The 22,171-nt window shown below is 40.6% G+C and overlaps 1 protein-coding gene across 4 annotated transcripts; it reads left to right on the top strand.

Annotated features, from left to right (window-relative positions):
* The first annotated feature begins 47 nt into the window (after positions 1–47).
* Positions 48–21,716, top strand: APLF (aprataxin and PNKP like factor). 4 transcript variants are annotated; one of them, XM_063152277.1, is made up of 8 exons: positions 48–144; positions 1,519–1,666; positions 2,338–2,465; positions 4,215–4,389; positions 7,004–7,392; positions 12,282–12,407; positions 13,635–13,681; positions 18,882–21,716. In XM_063152277.1, the coding sequence occupies exons 2-8, from the start codon at positions 1,568–1,570 to the stop codon at positions 19,088–19,090; spliced, it is 1,173 nt and encodes a 390-aa protein (XP_063008347.1). In that variant the 5' UTR covers positions 48–144; positions 1,519–1,567; the 3' UTR covers positions 19,091–21,716. The 4 variants fall into 4 exon arrangements, with proteins under 4 accessions (XP_063008347.1, XP_063008348.1, XP_063008346.1 ...); XM_063152278.1 differs by lacking the exon at positions 48–144 and adding an exon at positions 169–645; XM_063152276.1 differs by lacking the exon at positions 48–144 and adding an exon at positions 169–726.
* Positions 21,717–22,171: the final 455 nt, after the last annotated feature.

Below are 22,171 nucleotides of genomic sequence, written 5' to 3'. Positions count from 1 at the left end.
GTTTCGGGACCACGGAGGTGGCGCCGCCGCGCGGTCCAGGGAAGCTGCGCGTCACGGGGCGGCCGCGCGTCATCAGGCGGCGGCGGTTCCTGCCGGCCTCGGCACCACCTCCGTCCCTGCCCCGGCGGCTCCGGCAACCTCGAGGTGAGGCCGGCCCAGCCCCGCAGAGCCGCCGGCCCGAGCGAGCGGCCCCCGCTCCCAAGGCCGGAGTGGTTCGTGTCCGCAGCTTTGCGGTTCAAGGAGGAGCGCTGTAGCCCGCGGCGGCTCTGCCGTGGGTGGAAGGGGCGGGGAAAGCTCGGCTCCAGCGGGAGAGTGGAGTATCGAGAGTCTCCTAGTAGGAAAGCCTGGGAGAGCTGGGTCTGATCAGCTTCGAGAAAAGACGGCGGAGAAGAGACCTTATTCATGAGTATAAGTATCTAAAAGAAGAGTGCCGAAAGGATGGACCAGGCTGTGCCCACTGGTGCAGAACTATAGGACAGGAGGCAACGGGCAGAAACTGATGCCCAGAAGTTCCCCCTGACTATAAGGAAGAACTTCTTTCCTGTGCCGTGGCTGCGCATGGAATAGATTGCCGAGAGAGGTTGAGGAGTGTCCCTCAGTGGGGATATTCCAGAACCATTTGGATGCCATCTTGTGCCATGTGTGGTAGGATGACCCTTCTTGAGCAGGGAGCTGAGGCCAGATGACCCCTGTGGTCCCACTGAACCTCCCCCATCCTGGGGTTTTGTGAGTCCCTGAAGAGCTGAAGGGGTGAGGGCAGAGCTTAGCCTTTGGTGTTTCTCTTCCCAGGGCGACAAAGTTCAGCTGGTCAATGTGCCATCTCTGCAGTGCAGAAAGTTCTGGAAGGGTTGGCAGAGACAGTGATTTTGTGCAGGGAATACTCCAGCTATTATTTTTCCCTGATTGTTTGTGCTGGTGAATTGAGTAGTGAAAAGGCAATGTGTTGAAGGAAAAACAGTTACAGTTTGGGTGTGCTTTCATAACCTAAAAGGCTTTTTAGATGTAGTGGCTCTGGACTGTGGCTTTTGAATCTAGCACCTGTGTATCTAGTGTCACTTCAGTGCTGCAGGCTGTAGTGAGAACTTGCTGGGAAGTGCTTGATTCATTTGGCATCTGATCCTGAAAACTGCATCTTAAAATTGTTGCCTGACTTTTAAAGTAGGATCAGATTTTGGGGAGTTGTGCAGATTTACCATAAAGCAAATTCTAAGATGCAGTTTCAGCTTTCTCAAAGTTTTGTCATGGCAGCAACCAGTGTAAATTATGTACTGAAGCCCCAAAACAGCACAGTCGGGGTCAGCAGTTATTAGAGAGTCTATTGTTCAAAACCCTTTAGGTATGAGGTAAAAGGAAGGTGCATTTATTTCCTCTGTAAGCTGATGTTAAGAGGATGTTGATGATCAGTTTCAAACTGCATTTGTTAATGGCAAGCATTCAGACCAACTTTTGTGTTTGAGTCAAAAGTGCATGTTTATACTTGTAGTGTGTAAGTAGAGAAAATTGATTTTGTTTTGTCAGAAAAAAATCAGGAGGCTGATGCAGAAGCACCAACGTTCTTGCTGTTGAGATGTCCTGTATTCCATTGTTAATGGAACCAGCATGTTCCAGCTCTAACGTACAGGGAGCTACAAAAACAAGGAGTAATGATGCTACTTCCAGATTTTTGGTGGGTGTTGAAGTTTTTAATGAAGTTTAATATTTGTAAGCATGTGTTAAAAGTTAAGGAGGTGTTATGTTCTCTATACAAATGAAATGTCAGCCTTTGCTGTGGTTGAGATACCTGGGGTGGACTGGCTCAGGAAATTCAAAATGATAGTGTTGTTTTCAGTAAATAATTAATGTGACTTTGGTGTATTTGCATTGTTTTTACAGAGATTTAGAGTCTGGTTACTTTCTGGGGAAATAAATTATAGGAATTTAAGAAAGACTTTTATGTTTGCAGGGTTTTGGGGTTTTTTCCTTGGACATATTTGTTAATGTTAATTTGACTTTTATTAAACTTGCTCTTTCTGTTATATCTATGTAGGGAAACTCTAGAGCAAGGTGGTGGTAAAGCTCTTCTATGAATCTTTCAGTTTGTAGCCTTTTAGATATTTATTCCAAAGATATAAGAAGTTCTGGTTTATTTTGTTTTGTTTTTACTGCATGAAGGTTCCTATAAATGTTGTTTTTCTGAGTGGGTGGAAACTGCAAAAATATTAAAATATTTGAGCAATGGTCCCCATACAAGAAGTAGGTGGTTACCCAGACTGCTTTTGAGGGGCATAAACTGTGGTCTAGTTTCCCCCTACTCTTCTGTGACTGGGTAAAAGAACTAAACAGTAAATGTTCTTTCAGGTTCTTTCTGGCAATAATGAAAGCAAAGAGTCAAAATCTATTCAAAGAAAGAGAGTGCTTCCATCTTGGATGCTGGAAAGAGATCTTCTGGTGCAGAGGGTTTCCAAGCCTGTTACGATGGGAGGTAGGTTTGCAGTGTGGTAATGATTGCATTCCAATATGCATTCCTGTGCTTTGATACACTTTTTAAAATTATAATGGGGGTGATAGGAAGTATTAATTTGCTACTTCTCTTTCCATGCTCTGTGTGGGGCCAGCTGACAACAACTGACTTCTGTTGTCTCTTTTGTCATCAGTCCTATGGGTGTGATAGAGCTCTTTTTCATCAGTTAATTTTCTTTCTGTTCTTTTTGTTTTTTATGCTAGATAAATAAACTCTGTTTGTACAGCTGAGCATTGGACGTTCAGGAGCCCTTTGCTATAAACTTGCCTATTTTGTATGTAAATTCTAAGTAGTTTCTATCTCTTTAATTCCTAGAGTTCTCCACACTTAAGTCACTGATGTTTTGCCCTTCTAAATTTAGCTTCTTAATTTCACAGGTTTTAAGGGCAGAAGGGTTTGGGTGGTGTTGCATGTTAGTTTTTTAATCATTACTGAATCAAACTTGGTTGTTTAGTCCAAAATTAATTCCTAGGAGGAGCAGTTCATTACAATCTGATAGATTCTTACCAACATAAGGCTAAAGTAGTGTTGCATTCCCTCCTGTTCTTGTGGGAAAAGAAATTGCTGGATGTGTCATGTGCTGCTGCTGCCTAGCAGCAGTGACAGCAGCAGAAGGCTGTTTTCAGTCACGCTCAGTGGCATACATGATGTGCCTATGCATTGGTACAAGCTCAAGAAGACTTTATAACATGTCTGCCTTCAGTCCTGGGAGCTTCTAAAACTGCCATTAGACAAACTTTCTACATGGCATTTATTGCCCTTGTGACTTTTATTGATGGAACAGGAGGGCCAAAGAAGTGAGAGAGGGAAAGTATTTCCATCACTCCCTGTGCTGAACACAGCACACCCCACCCTGTTTGCCCTTCTGTGGGGAGGTGTGAAGTGGTTTGGGGGCAAACTTGAGTTTGCTTTGCTGATCAGTCCAGGTATATGAACTGTGGCTGGTGAGTGTGTGTCTGCTCCCGTGTGCAGCAGCTCTACCTCAGTGACTCTTTCCAGCTGCTCTTTCTACTGGGATGCTCTTATGGATTTGGCTCTTAATATCCAAGCAAGCCCACAGGAGTATGTTAAATGCAGTGTCTGGCCAGTTGCTTCTTCCCTCCTGTTGTAAATACAGGTGTCTGTGTGCACTGATGAGGGCAACTGTGGCTTTAACAACCTCAATCATGTGCCATCCACCACACTGCCTATTCTTTTCCTCAAAAGCTAATTTGGAAAAAAATTATAATATGACAAAGAAAATCTGTGTTTCAGTATTTTTTCTTTCATCTCCCTTCTAAATCTAGACTGTTCCTTCCTGCGATATTTATATAAAAATTGCATGGTGTTGAGTCCTGTACTGATGTAATAGTTTTCTTATGTTTGTGCTTTTGTGTTGTATTTTTGGGGGAGTGAGGTTTGTTTGTCTATTTATTTGTTTCTCTGCCAGTACTATAAAATTTGCTATATGTGTGAATATAATGTTTATTTCAAAGACTGAATGTTTTGGTTTTGTCAGTGTTGAGATTAGGAGCTGTGTGGGTTAGTATCTCAAGCCCTGACCTTGGGGGAACTGGGGATAGATGTAAACACTAGAACTGTTTAAAAAGTCTTTTTCACAACTGCTGTTGTTTCTCATGCCGTGTGCCCAGTGTTCTACTTTGATGATTTCTAGTCAGGATTTCACTAAAAAATTGCATTCCAAAAGTATCCTTTTTCTTTTATTTTAAGGTAGTAGAAAGAAAAAAGGCCAAGGAAGGGGAGAAGGTCTTACAGAGTCATTAAAATCAGAAGTACATGTACAGCAGAAAAAAAGATTACCTTCTGAAGAAACTATAGAGGATTTTGAAGGTGGAGAGCAAGATCAAGGGAAAAGGACCTGCCTTCCCTTCCCTGTTCTTTTATCTCAGGTAACTTTTTGGCTCAGGGCGCAACCATGATATTGCAAAAAATGAGAATGTAGTTGGCAATGTCATGTTGAAGGTTAGGCCTACAACATAACTTTTTGTTCTCTGTGTTCTGATCGTGACTGGTTTTGAAATACCAGTCTTTTGGATAGCTCTGTAGCAAGGATCATGGAAGCCTCAGAGATTTGGTTTTCTGCATTTCCTTCAAAGGATTTGGGACATGGCCCCCAAATGTCCCACAGAAGTACCAGACTGAAAACTTTGCAGCAAGAAGCAGGAGCACGTGGGCCAGAGCACTGCTCCTAGGAATGGCTGGTGTATGTGGCTTCTTTTTCTGAGAACCTCTGGGGATAGGTGATGGTGTGAAACTGATGCAATGCAACACTGGGCTTTTCCCAAGCTATTGCCATTGTAGTAGGTGAGGGTTGATGGTCAGATGAGGATGGTGTGTGGCTCAGCAACTGCTGTTTCAAAGGAAGGTAGCATGGAGTGTGCTTATGCCACCATCTCAAAATATGAGTCAAAAAAAGGAAAAAGAAGTAACCTGAAACCCAAAATTATTTGTGGCAATGAGTGAACAGACCCTTTGGTCCAACTGGTCAAGTCTCTCTGTGACCTCACGGAACAGCTGCCTTTTTAGGCAGTTAAGTCCTTACTAACAACGTCCTGCAAGTGGTGAGAAGGATCATTGCTAAAGTCAAGCAAAGCATATTCTGGTGAGAGCAAACAGAGTTTCACTGACTTGTTTCCTTTAAGTGAACCACTCTGGAAAGTGTTTTTAATGACTGGCATTAAAATTGCCTGGGTGTGTTCCAGGATCTGATAAAATACTTAAAATGCTTCTGACGCTGAAAATTGTTGGGTTTTTTTTTTTGGTTTTAAGGTTAATTGAAGCAAACTGTGCATGGAGAGCAAGTAGTAGTAGTAGTTTTGGTATAACAGTGGTCCACTAGGTCCATTAATAACAGCTGCTGAGCTATTTTCTCATTGCCTGGTTATAAAATGAGTAACTACGTAATGAATTATTCAGTTTTGCAATTTGCATGTAGGAAGCTTTACTTGTTTTCACCTAATAATTTCATAAATCATTTTAATTTCAAGTACAGTTTAAGAAATTGCTTTCAGGACTTTGCAGAGAAACTGATGTATTAGGGCAGGCAAGAGTAGTAACCGTAGAGAGCTCTGAAAGACTGTAATTTGGATAGAAGAGCCTAAATCATGGTCCTGCTGTCATGTTTAAGGTGATTGATAAAATGTTCTGTAGGGAAGAAAGCAAAAGTATCTGAATTGCTGTGGTTGGCAGCAGCCACCAGAGGCTGTCCCAGTGCTGAGTGCTGGTGGCTTTTGGTTTTCCTGGATTACAGCCTGGTGTGTAACCAGGGAATTAGTGTGAGCCTTCTGTCTCCTTATGTACAGTACAGGCAATGGGTGGAAATACATGGTAGAGAACTCAGAAGTGGTAGTGGCAAATAACAGTAATTTATGCTTTCTTTTGCAAAGAAAGGCTTATTTCTTAAATTGCAGTTGATTGCTGAGCTGTATTTTGGGAGTTGTCTTTGTCTCCTAGTTGAGTCACTAAATGTGCATCTGTCAGGATCATCTGATGGTAATGCTGACTTTCCCTTTCTTAATCAAGTTGCTGCTCAAATGTAATTGGTTTTGGATAACATTTCATGAGACTTGCTTGGAAAGGAACAAAATCCAGTAGGAAATCACTGGTTGATTTTCAAGCTCTGCAAAACGCACCTGTGTAAATTAAGTATAAATTTACTGGAGGGAAAACATAGATAATAATCTTTAGAAAGCACAGACATTTGAATAGTTCTATGATGTATCAAAGTAATTCAACCTTGAATGTAATATGCTTCCAGGTACATTTTTTCCAAAATTTAAAGTGCTGTTAGTGTCAAAACTGAAATATTTGCTTAATGGTGTCTGTGACAGACTGTTGTGATTTAGAGTCATGAGCTGAAGCATTTAAGATGTATCAGTGTGGGATTAACCTCAGGGTATGTGTCCTGAGTTCCCATATATCTTCTATATAGATAAATACAAATATACTCCATGTATCTGGTTGCTTAAATTATTAAGAAACTCATTAAATTAGTAAGTGATTCCTTAATCATTTAAATTGATTCATGGGTAGAAGTCTGTCCAAATTACATTCTTCTACAGTCCACTACATCTTCACCTGTATAATCCCCATTAATTTTTCAGGAGCAGTACTTTAAATTGGAAGTTAATTTAAACTAGTTCTTGGACTGTTCACAAACTGAGGTGATGAGAGAACAGGTCATGTGAAGGAATGGAAGCTGAGGAAGGAAGCTGTTAGATAAGTTTTTCTTTGAGTTTTTCTTTTAAGTTAAGTTTTTCTCTTTGTGTTTTCTGAACTTGGGGTTTTCATTCAGCAGCTGTGTTTAGCAGTGAACTTGAGTTTAGGAAGTAGAGTAGAAGATTTTTAGTCTAGACCAGATGAACTTTCAAGGTCCTTTCTAAATTGGGCTGTTCTGTGACTGATTTTGAAAGCAGGGATGATGAGGCACAGTTTTACTTCAAAGCTTTTCATTCTGAGGAGTGTAAATTTTCAGGTTTTTCGAAATGTAACCTTGTTCCACAGAATACATCTGGATTACCTCTTGAGACTACCATGAGATATATGGAAGGAAGTGGCAAGACTGGAACAACAAACCCTGGAAATTCTCTGGAAAAAAATGATAGGCAGCTGCATAGCCAATGGTCTAAAAGAGAAGGTCACATCTCCATTAAAGACAACAGAATTGAGGAAACAGAAAACAAAGAGCACATTGCTGGTTCTACCAGCCGACAAGCTCACTGGGGCAGGACTTCCCAATATCTTGGTGCTCAGGAAGGGATTCTTGAGCCTGATGCAAATCTGGACTACAGCACTGAGATTTCTGATTCAGCCAGAAGTGCAGATGCTTCAGAAAGCTCCAAACAGATGCAGCATAAGAGGACACCTTGCAAGTATGGAAGTGGCTGTTACAGGTAAAGCAAAATCAGTACTACCTTGGTCTAGCTTGTTATTCAGAAATAACGTATTAGCTATGGAAGAGAAAACTGTAAATTGTTACAAGCTTTGATTTGGAAAAAAATCTTTTGCTGAACAGGGATCTGATGAGAAACAAATAGCAGAATACTAATTTTAGAGGGATAAAAGGAGGAGCTGGGATTGCTAACTCCTAATACAACCCAAACAAGGGATGAAGTATTTGAGCAAACTAAAAGATGAAGTGTTGCAGGAAATAAAATATAAAGGTCCATTATAAAAAGAAAAGAAATAAAAGACCTGTGTCTATGGTATGAGGTACTAGCAGAGAAGAGATGTAAAAGGTTCAAGTGCCCAACACAGACCCTATAGGTTTGGTTTTTTAGCAGATGAGACTTACATGAAAGATTACTGCATTTATCAAAGTTACTGCCTGCTTTGTGATCTGAATGTTTAAAATACTTACTCTTTGTCATTCATAAATAATCAAGAATTTATCTTATTATAACTTGATGTTTCTGCAATTTTTAAAAAGCTTTCAGTCACCCCTAAAACCAGAACAAAGCATACTTAGAATCTGAGATTAACTCTTATCTGGACAGTCCTTAGAAATACTGCAAGTGGGGAATAACAGGGGCTTTTCCTCTTCTTTTCACTCATATCCTTTCAAGATGGACGTGGTAGAAGATTTGTCTTACCAGAGAAGTAATATGTCTTACCAGAAGTAATTTGTCTTACCAGATTTGTCATACCAGAGAAGTTCCAGAACACCAGTGCTGGGTGCCTGGCCTCCTGCTAGTTCTTTCTGCCCAGAAAAGATCTGTGGTGTCCTGTTGGGTTACATTAAATGGAAGGCTGAAATCTAGAAGTGCTCTTAAGTCGAGAAAATGCCCACTGACCTGTGAGCTACATTTAGGAGACGGTTTTGAGCTCTAGATAATCCCATGTAATTTTTTTGTAAATACAAAAGGCTAATCCAGGAAGCAGCAGATTCTGTGACTTTTTTTATCTTCCCCCAAGGGGCTTCAACAGTAATAAAAGCAGTGAGTTTGGTTAGGAACCAAACAAGCACAAGTGACTGGCTTCCTGTATGTTCGGTGAGCCTGATGCTGAGATAACTGAATATCAAAATTATAAAGCTGTTGTGTTCATGAGCACATCACATGTTGGTTTTCATGTAACTTCGACCTATCTCATTTTTTTCCCTTAATGATTATGAAAAAAGCATGTCTTATTAGACAGTTCTGTTGATCCAGTAGTGCAAATGCAGCCTCTGGTTTGCTTCAGCTACTTTGAATTCTGCTGAGACAGGTTTTGCCCTGTGTGGGTATTAAAGATATTTAATGTTCTGCTATGAAGAAGTATTCCTTATCTTTAGGAAGGCAAATCATAGGTACTGGTAGTAGGGAGTAGGAGTCTATATGTGCACATTTCTTCCTGGGTCTCTTTATTGTGAGACATTCGGCAGCAATGTTTTTGGAAAGTATTGCTTTATAAAAAGAAAAGAATGTTCTGAAATAACAAATAGCAGTCTTACTTTGTCAGATAGGGAGAATTTTGTAAATAAGGAGAATCAAAATGTCAGCTTTGATCTTCAGGAAATATTATGGAACTTGACTTGTTTGCTTGCAGCAAAAGAAATGTGCTTTGTAGCCTGTCTTTGTATTTGCTTTTAGTTCAAGGCCTCTAAGTAGTTGTTTCTGTGTGGTGGCAAAAGTGTGTTAGAGCAAAGATTAAATGTTAGATCTAGTTATTTGACTACATTTCTATTAGCCTGTAGCAAACATTTAGTAAGTAAATTTGTAACCCATAGTTTAGTTTCTTCATTTATGAATTTGAAAACACTGCTTTTGAAAGAGTTAAACTTGATGCACACCTCTTGCTCCAAGGAGTCTTCTTGTCACCTTCATTCACTGTCATTTCTGAAGTGGCCAAATTCAAAGGAGCTGCTGTTATCATTAGGAGACAAAGTGCTCTGTGTATGTTGTAGCTGCCTTTATTTGTTATCGAGGAACTCGCCCTCTGAAAGCTGTCACATGTTTTTGTCTGCTGCTTGCTTTTCTGAAGTTGGCAGAATAGGGAATTAAAATAAATCTACCGCCACCACCCTTTTTAAGGGCCACCATAGAAGAGGTATAGTAGACCTGAACTCCTGTGTCTGAAACAGTGTCGTGGTTTGAGAGGAAGTGAGTTTTTTGGGATGCTGTGGTTAAACCAATAGGTGCTCAGATTTGAATATTAGCACCTGGTGTGGCCACTGAGGATATGCCTCTGAGAACACAGGAGGTTAAAAGCAGAGAACTCCCAGGAAAACTTTCTCTCCGGTTCCAGTGGGTGAAAGGTTCAGACCTCTTCCCCTGCCCAGCTGCTGTGGCTTGGCGGGGAGGGGAAGACATGTGGTGGAGCGAGGTAGGTCGGGCCCTGAGGATGGAAAGGTGGACGAGCACCAGGCCACCCCTCCCCCAGGAGAGAGAGAGGAAGAGAGAGAGAGCTGGTGTCTGTGCCTGGGCCACCTTGGAATTTGATAGCATGCCGGCTGAGAAGAAGGGGGGGTTGCAGAGAGAAGGTGCCTGGCAGGACAGCCATGGGAGTTCTGGACAGGCAGAGCCTGAGATTTTTAACCCTTTTCTTGGATGATGGAAACCTTACAAATGCTGATCCTCCTGGAGCTGAATGAGAAGAGAGGTAGAGATAAGAGGAAATTGGCCATGAGAGAAGTGGAGAAGAATCTTAGTGAGAGGGATGATGTAGTGGCCTTTGGCTGGACTTTTCTTGTATAGCCATGGACAGAACCATTTTTCATGTGACACAGAGACTGCATTTAGGGGGAGGCAATGGCTTGGAGCCAAGAGAGTGCAGTGATGTTATGTGAAGGAGTGCGTGAACAGAGACGACGGGTGAGGAGAGTGGTGGTGCCCTCAATCTTCAGTGAAGAAGAAGACCTCTGTTCTTGAGACCCCCTCGGCCCCAGGGGGTGAATTTAGGTGGGACTGGTGTCCCAAAAGTGAGAGACTGCTTTTTTTGGAACTGGGCAAAGCATCCTTAAAAGGAGAACCCTTTTAAGTTGGAGCCTGTTTTGCTCTATTCCTGGTTGCATCTCACAGCAGACACCAGGGAACATGTATTTTCATGGGGGCACTGGCATAGTGCCAGTGTCAAACTGTGACACGTGGCAACCATGATGCTTTATGTATCTAGATGTAGAAGTAAGGATTAAAATTAAATCAAGGAACATCAGTTGCTGCTGTATCCCTTTCAGAAGATAAATTGTATTTCATGTGACTGAGAATTCTTGCTATTACTGCAAGTGTATTAGTTCTGTGCATTAAGAAAACACAGTGGCAAATGACCTCTAAATGATTTGGTTTCATCCCATTTATTTTAATGGGGAAAGAAGTAGGCAGCCAGTCTGAATTTGTCACAAGAAGTGATGTTTCATGAGAATTTGTTATAGAATAAAAGACTGCAACCCTGCAATAGTTTCTAGTGAAACGTTATTCAATTGTCCTACAGTTTGTAGAAGCAACAAAAGACCAGGACAAGAAGCCTATCACCTATGTAAGTAGATCCAAGGCATGCTGGATCTTTGATAAGTGGCTTATGGAAGAGTTAATCTGTAGCTTGCTTGTGGAGTTTCCTGAGCGAAACATACCCAGCAAATGGAGATTTAAAGAATTAATACTAAATAGCTGGTATTTGTCAAATGCTAAAAGGAAGCCTGAATGGCCAGCAGAACTCACAGTGTTTAAGTCATCTTTGTAAAAGCTGTAACAAATTCTTTTTTGTTATAGTGGTAGTTGAAATGCTAAAATGAATATTGACTGTCCTCTGTAAAGTTCAGAAGTACTTGTGAGTTTAAAGGTGTTTCTCTGATCAGTGAGGAAGTTGCTGTGTATGGAGGTGGCTGCACACATCCTTGGTGTGTTCCATACCTGCTTCTAAATGCAGCTGGAGCAAGTCTAAGCTAAAGCAGTAACTACTCTGCAGCTGAAAGTTGTTATTCCTCCTGCTTGAGGCAGGCAGCTCACTTCTATAATTTGCACAAACACACTAGAGGTTATGTACTCTGGGAATGATTGAGGTAATCAATAAAGTATTTTGCAGATGTCTTTTGGAAAATAATTTATTTAAAAATCTCACATTTCTTACTTCTCAGTATTACACTTGGAAAAAAAGTCTACAGGAAATTATAGGGAAAAAGTAGATTTGCTTTTGCTACTATTATGTTAATTTTGATGTAATTTTTTTATCCTGTTTTGATCTGTCACATGAATTTCTCCTGAAGTGAGAACTTGATTTTCTGTGTTCTTTTTAATTCCACTTACAACAGTTATAGAAGGAAGAAACTCTTCTTTAAGTGATGTTTATGACTGTCTAGTCTTGAGTGGTGTGTGTACAAAGCTCTTGCCTAGAAGTGGTAGAAATGTTCTTTCAGTGATTCATAAATTTATGTTCTCTACTTTTTCACCTCGGATTCAAGTGTTGTAGAACAAGAAGTTGTGGATGATGATCTTGTGCTGTCCTCACTAACATTGGTGTGACTCAGCTACACATGAAGTTGTTAATGTCTTATGGTACAACTTCATGTCAGCATGCTAGTTTGTAATTCAAATAAAGCCTTTTGTACATGTGTTGGAGGTCTGAAACTTAAAGCTGATGGGAAATAGGAAAATTCCTGGTTTAACTTCTGTTGCAGCAGGTGCTAAGACAAAATTTCTTCTGTTGTCCTGAAGGTAGGTCATACAGTCTGTGTCAAGTTAAACATTAAAAGCTCCTCTTCATGTAACCACAGAAAAATGAGCTGTCAATGATTCAGTAACATGTTTTATATGTCCTCTCTTGTGTTGAAATGGATCAGTCAGTTTCAGTGTGTATTTGTCTTTTGCAGGAAGAATCCCATTCACTTCCAGCAGTTCAGTCATCCTAATGATGATGACTATCACAACATGGAGATGGTGGCTCAGGATGATGATGACAGCCGGCCTGAGTGTCCATATGGAACAGCTTGTTATAGGTGAGAAACACGTGCACAGTGCCTCTTCTTGTGTCAGGTTAAGAATGTTCTCCTCTGCAGTTGCAGAAGGACAGTAGAATAATGACTAATTCTTGGTGTTTACATTGCCTGTAGCCTTCTGAAATTTACTGCGGTCAGACTTCTACCCTTAAAGCACCCAAGTCTGTGCATATTTTTAACACTGACACAGTAAAAATCACTATTTTGGTAATTATGTCAGCTGTGAGAGATGAAAACTTGACTGCTCAAAGAACCCATTCAGTGACCTGGAGATCAATACTGTATTTCTTTTCAACATTCAGTAAATTGTTCTTTTATATAAGCAATTTATTGTTACATGTTGTTCTTGATCTGTAACTTTTAGTTTAAATTTTGGTAATGTATTTGTTGTGATTTTGCAAAAAGACTATTTTAGTCAGTACTTGATTTATTACAAAGTATAATTGAGGTAACAGCAATAAAATCCAGTTTATGTCTGACTGCTGTTTCTTTTAAGCACTGTTGATTTTCTTCAAAATATTGTTGTATTCTGTTGTTTTTCAGTATCTCGGGTTTACATATTTAGCAGACTGCATAATTATCACAATGGACAAGAAGATACCTTTTGAGGCAATAGCATTTCTATGAGAGCATATTGAAACTGGTGGCTGCTGTTAAAGATTGTTTCTGCATATAAACATTTTCTCCTGGAAAGTGTGATTATCCTAAAAAGCATGATCTCCATGAAATGTAACAAAATGAGAACAGCTCTTAGGAAAAAGCCTTGGTGATACTCAGCTAATGCAGAAAAAGTGGTTCTCTTAAAAACATGTATGAGATGAATTTTCCATCTCAGGCTGAGTGATACAGACTTATATCAGTAATGAAATTGCCAACATGCTTCTCGGGAGTACAACAGATGCTTTATCTAAACCCCAAACTGGCTCTTCTTCCAGATGGGACAATCTCTGTGTTGCATGAGTTAGTAATTTCTTAATCTCTGTTTCATTCTTTGGGGATAGAGGAAAGGAGGCACCCATGAAAAATTGATCATTCTTTTGATGAAGCAACAGATATAATTTGAAGGGGTTTTGTGTTAAATTTTTTTTGTCCTTATCTATTGGCTATTATCTGTGTGATCTAAATGCTCTGCCTTGAAAATGATCCATAAAATACCAGGGAATTCTGCACTTGTGAAATGTGGAGCAAGGTGATGGAATCAAGCTTTTGCTGTTTCCTTCTTTGCAGGAAGAACCCCCAGCACAAGCTGGAGTACAAGCACAGTGCACCTCCAGGTAGGCCAATTTGTTCAATATTACAGAATGACAGAAAATTCTGAATTGGAAGGGACCCACAAGGACAATCATGTCTATCTCATTAAAAGGCACTAATCTCCCTTTAGGAAATAAAGTTGCATTTATAGCTCCCTCTTTATTAGGATTATTTTTTTTCTGGGATTTTTTTTAAAATCAGAAATTCTCAGGTGAGATAAAATTTTAAAATATTCTGATGCTCTAAACAAAATACTGCAACTGTATCTGTCATCTTTTTGTGTTGGGTTTTTTTCACCAGTGATTTTCTTACTGTGAGAATTAATTTTTGCATATATGTTTTCTTGAGGCCTGGAGGGAAGATTACTAAAACTGAATTTGAGTTCTTAATCTAACACTTTGTAGTCTTTTTATATTCCAGTAACTTGATTTGGTGAAGAAACACAGGGGAATGTGCTGTGTACATTTTGTCTGCTCTTAAAGAATTGAAAGAGATACTTCTTGGTTTTATTTTTTTATGGTGCTTTCTCTTGATTATTGAATTGGAGCTTTTCCACATGAAATCCCAATGCTATAAGCAGTAGTTTAGAGCAGAACACTTAAGGATCTGTCATGATAATGCATTTTGCTTTGAAGATTCTGGGCTATGACATGATTAAGTTAGAATAGCATTTGTGGAAACAGTAGTGTAAAATATTTAAATGCCCTAAAATATTCCAATTTCCTGCTTAAAAACCCCCAGTCAGATTTGATGACATTTGTCTACAGATGGCAAGGGTAATGATTTTAAGAACAGTTTATCTGGGTAATCTCTTGGGAATGATTCAAGACAAAAATGGTATTTTTGAGGCATCAGAGTAGCTTTTATACCCGGAAGTACAGCACAACCATTTCAGCATTTGTTTAATAGGTCAGTTTCCTGTTGTAGCAGCTGTAAGAATAACTCTTATGGCAGGGTTCCCTCTGTCCTGATGACAACTTCCCTTTTCTTTAGTAACTGGAAGAGGAACACGACAATGAGCTTCAAGCAATGGTGAATGTATTCTGTAGTTATGAGTGGGCACATCAACCTGGGACGCCATTGGCCTGCTGTGGCTCTTTTGGCATTTAATAGTGCTGGAGATGCTTGATAATACTTAGCTGAGGAGAAAATAGTCATTATTTTAGTAAAATCCTTCTTGTCTTCTTACCAGTAATAGTCCTTCAGTTGCATTTGTGCCAGTCTTCCTGGATAATCCCACCTGTATTTTCCTAGAAGCAGACAAGAAAACAAACATATTTTAAGGAGAGACACATATGGCTAAATGGTGTCTTCCATCTTCACTCCTTACACAGCAGCCATAATAGGATTAAAGGAATCCACTATTTCATGCACAGCTAGTTAAGGTTGCCTTATAAGGAGTGGTTGCTCCTGTAACATGCAGATACTCCCTCTGACCTTTAACTAACTTCCAGATGATAATCTGTGCATGTACTGATGAACTTCCTTATTCATACAGTGAGGTACTGAAATTTCAGGGCTTAGGATAAAAGTATAGAAGTTTATGTATGTTGGGGGCACATAGACTCAAGTTTTAAACATGCTGTCTTCAATTGAAAAGACAGGTGTCTTCTAAAGAAGGCAGGACCCTCCCTTGAAATGGAAAATGTAAACAAGCTCCCTCTGAAATATTATAATTTTGAAATTAAAAGGCTCTCAGGCAAAGACATGGGGATAGGAAGAACAGTTTTTTACTAGGAAAACTAAAAATACAAATGCAATAGTACAAACAAACAAACAAACAAACAAAACTAAAAGCAAAAAACACTGACAGAGTCAGAATACAACCTAACACCCTGTTGGTGAGGGTGGTAGCAGTACAATTGAAATGGTGGGTGCAGTCCTCCTGGAGTGACAGGTGTGGTTCTTTTGAAGCAGTGATCCTGTAGAAAGGTGTAGTTTTCCTCTGAAGGCCCAGTGGTGGTGTAGATGGGCCTTGTCTTCCTCTGGGAATCTAGTGGAGAAGGAAGCTGCTCCTCTGGGAATCCAGTGGGAAAAGGCTGCCTGCGGTGTTCCAAATCTCAGATTATATCCAGGTAGGAATGTTTGGCTCCTCTCCCCAGGTAGAGTTTCTCACAATAGGATGATGTAATTTTATCAGTCATGCGGTGAAACTCAATGGCCCACTAACAGAAGATATTTCCTGGAGGGAGCATTGGTTGTGGAACAGATAAAGAAAACTGCCCAAATAACAGAAGATAATTGCCCCACCTCTAACAGATAGGAATAGAATACCCACATATCTTACAACCCAGGACACATGCTTAGGTCTGCTTCCAGGATTCTTTTTTGTCTCATCTTCCAAATGTGAAGCTTCCTAAGTTTTCTAAAATTAAAAGTGAGCTTTAAAGAGCAGTCTGAAAGTCTAATGCTGTGCAGTCTTCGCTTTCAGTGACCAGAGTAAGGCAGGAGGGTGTACAACTGTTGCATTTTGAGTGGGAGTGGGAAGTGGCTTGTCTTCTTTGAGATCACCAAGGAGAGGCAGGGAATTTCCTAAAGAAATCTTCAAAATAGATTTGCTTTCTACAGAAAGTAAATAAAAGTGCAAATAGTTGTATGGCAATATGGCAAAGTGTTTTAACCTCTCTTTCTGTTCTGTGTGAATGCAGGAGGTTATTTTAAACTTTCCACTGAGAAATTTCTTTGCCATATCATTTCTTACCCAGTTTGTGTGCACTTTGGCTATCACCAAATATTTGCTATGCTTATATCTGTGCACCAGAATATTCTGAGGCATGTTTGTTATGTGTGTGTTTTAGTGTATCTTGTGATACAAGTACCAGCCCCACCGTGATCAGAGGTCCGTGGTAGAAATTTGTGTTGCAGAGCACTGAGTTTTAAAGATTTTAGAATGAAGCAGGCTGGGCTGTGTGCATATCTAAAAGTCCAAATCTATTTTTGAAGGTTTTAAATTGCAGCTGTGCCTCTCATAAGAGTACGTTCCTTATCCAAATAGTAGGGTGCACCCTGCCCCTTGTGTGTGCAGCTGATGGTCAGGCAGGGGTGACTCTGAAGGAAGAAGTGCTGCTCTTTTAGCATGTAAAACTTGCACACAGAAGTGAAATTCAGTCTGTCAGATTCAACTTTTCTTACTAAGATCAAACTGTGGAAGAATTGATATTCTGCACACACGGGAAAGAAGGGAAATAATTTATTAAGTTCTGTTTATATTTACTATTTTAAAAAAAAATTGTAATGTTTTGTTGACTGGTTGACTTAGCTCTGTGGAGGGCAAAGCTTATAAAAGGTGGTGCTCAGCAAGTTCACACCTGAGGCTATCATACCACGTCCTGCAGGGTCAGATAGACAGTAAGAGCTCCATTAACCTTTATTTTGTCATATTGGGCACAACTGCACCATTAGACACAGCAGGATTAAATTCGCTACAAGAGTATTTAAATTCCACGAGCCAAGAGAAGAGGGGAGCCCTCTACGTCACAGTTAACATGTTTAGCTTTCAAATCTAATTGCTGCCAGAATTGCCTGTAGAGAATGTCTGAAAAATAATCTGAGGCAAATTACTGGGGAATAATTGTAGGGAAGGAATTTTAAAAAAAGTCAGAGTTAGGCTGTTGTTAAATTGTCACTACTGAATGACTTCTCTAGGTTGTTGCTGCTGAGATGAATAACACCCTGTAGCCATGGATTCTCCTACATGGATTCTTCTACATACTTTTGTGCAGGTTTTCTAGAAAGCTGATAAGCTCACTTCAAAATAGAATGTTTCAGAAGGAGCAGTCAGCAAGCTTTTTTTCCCACATTAAGGAGATACTTCCATAGAAAGTTTCAAGATCATCTTTATAGATAGGCTACTAGAGAAAAGACTGAATTAAGCTTAATCGTCAGCTTTAGGGGCTGCAGGGCTAAATTAAACTACAGCAGAAAGAAATGGAGAGGAAAGGCATAAAAGGAAGTGTATCACTCACTGCTCAAATCAAAGTGTTGATATATGAGGAGGGAGAACATAGTATGCATATCTTACATATGTAAGAAGAATATGAAAGTTATCAGTATTTTGCCTGCATTCCTGCTTCTGTTGTAAAATACCACTCACAGTGCTGTGAAAGTGGCAAAGAGTTTTTCTTTGATAAGCAGCTCTTGGGCTTATTATTCTCGTAACCTTAGTCTGAGAAGGGGGATTTTGCTTTTACTTTATTCAGCATCTTCATTTTGACCCCTCCTCTCCAATTCTGCAAGGACTATAGTCTGTGATTTTGCTGGTTATGGGTTAACACAGTGTCTTGGTTTGAGACAAATTGGGAGGAAACATCCTGAAATGAACGTGCCCTCCCAATTATGGCATTATTAATTTCCTCTGAAGTCTCTTAAACAATAAGCCAGCAAGCATAAAAAGAAAGGTAATTCTGGAACAGGAGCGTTCCCACTCCCAGAAGAGTGTGACTGAAAGAGGCTGTAGTCTGGCTATGTGAGGTACTGGTGGTGGTGTTTGCGCCTGGAGCTCTGATCTGAGGTTTCAGGAGTTTGCTGAAAATTGTTTATGGTCAATTTAAAGAGTTAGGATTTGGCCTGTGGGTCTGTAGCTAAAGAAAAAAAAACCCCATATTAATAGTTCCATATGAAAGCTGGTGACAACTGCTCAACAGGTAAGTTAGCCAGACCGATATCATTGCGTGGTTATTTCTAGATAAGGTAAGAATGCAAAACTGGGAGGGGAGCTGAGGAATGAACATGATTTTACTCAGAGATGTGACTTAAGGGTAGAATAAGATATGATTGGAATATTAACAGGCCATAGCTAGTTAGGAATTTTGGAAATTTAAGAAAAGAAGTGTCACAGATATTGAGAGCAAGGTTGAAACACATCTGTCAAAATGCATTTCTGAACGAAATGACTTTCAGAAGGGAAACACAGACTATCCAGTATGAAGGCAAGTGGAGAGCATAGGAGGTGAGTGATCTAGAAGATTTTATTCTCTCATGTGAAGGAAGCTATTAGCTTCCAAAGACTAAGAATACAAAGGATGGATGGGATTGATGGATGGGGGCAGAAAATTTAGGGTCAGAGTAGCCATCTAGCAATAGCTAGAGGCTTAACTGGAAGACAGATGTACTGTTTAGGTGATTCTTTCTTGTGAGGAGAGATGCTTTACTATCTGGGCTCTGGGAGTGATCTTGAACTCTACCTTTATTAGTCATGGATACATGACATTTTTGTCCCTACAGGAAAAAGGGCAGTGAAGAAGGATGGTGTCAATGATGGTGAAACCAATGAATATGACCTCAATGACCGATTTATAGATGACGAGGAGGAAGAGGAGTGCGAAGCTACTGATGAAGACTCGGACTGGGAACCAAGTTCAGAAGAAAAGGATAATGAAGATGTTGACACACTTGTGCAAGAAACATGTAGATTTGTTAGGCTCAAGAAATAGCTGCTGAGAACAGCTTTATAAATGTCCAGTGTGGTTGTGTTAAAACATGGTTGCACAGAGGAGAGGAATTAGTTTGAAAATTTTTTCCTCCATGATGTAGGCAGTACAGGAAGATAATAATAGGGGTGAGGGGATTCTCTTTCTTATCTGTATGTATTATTTTGAGGCTGGTGTGGTGTTTGGTTTTTTTTTTTTTGTTTTATTAAGTTGTGGACCCAGAGAATCGAGCTCTGAAATTTTTGGTTTTTTCTTTTTTCTCTCCTTTTTCTTTTTTTTTTTTTTTTTTTTTGCAACACCATTGGACCATTGGTATCTTGTATTTTGAAACACAGTTTTAAAGGTTGTTAAAACTTCATCTTGCTGTGCTCAAAAGAAATATTGGTAGGAAAGCCTAAGCCATTTTTATTGTTGAGTTCATGCAGTTTTAAACTTTGTTATTCTGCCTCCATCTTTTCCAGATGTTGTTTTGTTGATTATCTTGAGGTACAGTAGTTAAATACAGGTTGTCTGAATCACTTGAGAGCAGGATCTCAGTGTATTGAAGCACTTGATTGGCTCAACAACAAGTATTATTTGCTCTGATTGCAACAGTACCTCTTTCCATGTTCATCACTGGAACAGTTTCTAGTTCTCAGCAAAGTCTTGATATTTTTCACAGTTAAACTTGTAACATACAGTGAGAAAAGCATGTAACTGTGTCTCTGATTTCTAAAGACCTTGGAAGATCTTGCCTTCAATGTGTTCATCACTCCCCTGAGCTTCCTGGAAAGCAAGTTAAAAGGTTTTACTATATTTTCGGACAGATGGCTGGAGCCTTGTGAATTTGGCACCTTTTTTGGTCAAAGTCCTGAAGTTCAGCTAGAGACTCATTCTAGTATAGCTTCCAAGTAGGCATCCACATACACACCAGCTGGTTTTACAGACTTTTCAGGAGGGCTTTGTGGATGTGCCCTCTACAACTCTAATGCCCCGGTTTTTGACTGAGCTCGTGTGTTTGTCTTGTTGTGAAGAGGCTCCTCTTACAGGAAAAACTGCCAAGGGGGAATCAAACCAAGCATTGCCCGGGCCTTGCCACTGCTGCATTGAGCTGTGTGCAGACTCAGCTCTCAGCAGCCCTCAGATCTCCTGCTTCTGTCACACTGGGGCTGTCTTGGGCAGGGAAATTGCCCTGTGAAGGAAGCTGCTGGCCGCAGGGGAAGCTGCCCTGATGGCCAGGAGGCAGGAAAGCACAGAGCTGGCTTGGGCTGGGCTGTGTCACAGAGGAACTGTCTCAGTCCTGCCCAGGAGGCGCCTCCGCAAGCAGGTGCATGCAGCTGCCACAGGATGGAGCCAGCCTTACATTGAGGTGTTGGCAGAGGGAGAAGCCACTTTCCCCCGGGGCACGGGAGAGATGTGCTCCAGGCTATGGGATGCGAGATGGGACTGTGCAGTCTCAAGTCCCAGCAGTTCAGAGATTGGGCACTGGGGATGGATCTTGTGAACCTGCCCGTTTCTGCCTCAAAAAAACCTCATTATACACACCCCCTTGGCACTTGGAAACTTTCATTCTTGGAGGGTCATCTTGGTCCTTACAGATTCTGCTCAAAGGGGGAGCATTCTTTTTGACAGATTTCTCAGATAAAAATAAAGCACCAATGTGGCAATATTATATCTGAGAACTGTTTCTTGGTAAAGAAAGGGTATGGACCCAACTAGAGTGGGATAGAAAAGAGAGCAGAGAGGGAGAAAGAGAGACAGAGGAAGATATAGAAGACAGGGACAGCATCACTGCCAGGACACAGGGGCATCCCGCCATAAAGACATAAACTTCTCATGGATTAATTTTCCTGACACCTCCATTTTCTGCTTATCACATGGTACATGTTAATGTTCCCAGCATGTCTAACAGCCCCTATAATAATTTTTCACCCTGTGTATAACAAATGTTGAGACATAAAAAAAGTCAAATTGGTTCCTTTCAGGTCCTCTTCTCTCTGCCAAAAGGGAGGGCATTCCCACGAGGTGAATTTACTCAGTGGGATGAAGGGATTCCTGTCTGCCTCTTGGGTACAGTGCCATGTCAGGGACTTGTGGTGGCATCTGGCATTGGGAAAAAGCTGCCATGGGATTTGTGCTGCTTGTGGTCTCTTGTTTGTTGGGCACACAGGGAGGGTGAGGTGAAAGTGACCAGAAAAGCACAGATGCAGATCCTGAGTGAAACAGGAACTCTCCAGGTCATTTGAAGGGGCCACCTTGTATTTTGGCCACAAAGGGCCTAGTGTGAGTTGCAGGTTTCTTCAAAGGTTGAGAAGTGGGTTGTGCATTTCAGTGTGTACTGTACCATGTGGTATTTACTGTATTTTTTTGTTAGGAAAATTAATCCACAATGCCAGAGGTTTATGTTCTAAAAGGAGACAGAGGAGTCCTGCAACTTTATTCAAATAAAGGGAGAGGCCATGGGACATTTTCCATGAGGTCTTTTTTTTCTCCACCTTGGCTGAGGTACTTGAGAGGTACAGACTTCCTGAATAGCCTAATACAGACCCCCTTCTAATGTGTACCCTCCCCCCACCGTTCCCCCATTTTTCTTTGTATTGCTGTTCTTTTCCTCTAAGTCCAGAAATTTAGCACAGTCTTGGATGAGCAACTGAGTCTGTGTCAATTAGTGGGATTCCGTGGAATTTATGGTTCCTTCCATTGCCTCTTTCACCTATCAGTATCTGACTTTTATCTGCAAGCAGACCCACAGTTTGTTTGTAAAGACACATCCCTCTCATTCCTTTCATTATGGTCCTAGATGTGTTGTGTGCTGTCATTCATGTTTATTGTAGTTTACATATTTTGAGTGTATTGCAGAGTATGTCCTGCATTATATCATGGTTTCTTGTATAGCTATTGTAGCATATGGTACAGTATTGTATTGTATTCTGCACTGTATGCATTGTGGGGTTTTTATTGTCTTGTGCTCATTATGCCCTGCAAGAGCCAGTTCTTTGCCACCACATAGGAGCCTCTTTCCCTTGTCAATCTTCATGGTGCCATTTCTCAGGAGCCCTTTAGCCTGCAGCCCCACAGGAGCCCTTCTCCCTGTCAAGCTTCAGG

Source organism: Melospiza melodia, chromosome 3, assembly GCF_035770615.1.
Source record: "Melospiza melodia melodia isolate bMelMel2 chromosome 3, bMelMel2.pri, whole genome shotgun sequence".
Classification (NCBI taxonomy): domain Eukaryota; kingdom Metazoa; phylum Chordata; class Aves; order Passeriformes; family Passerellidae; genus Melospiza; species Melospiza melodia.
This window is presented reverse-complemented; position numbering and strand designations above follow the sequence as displayed.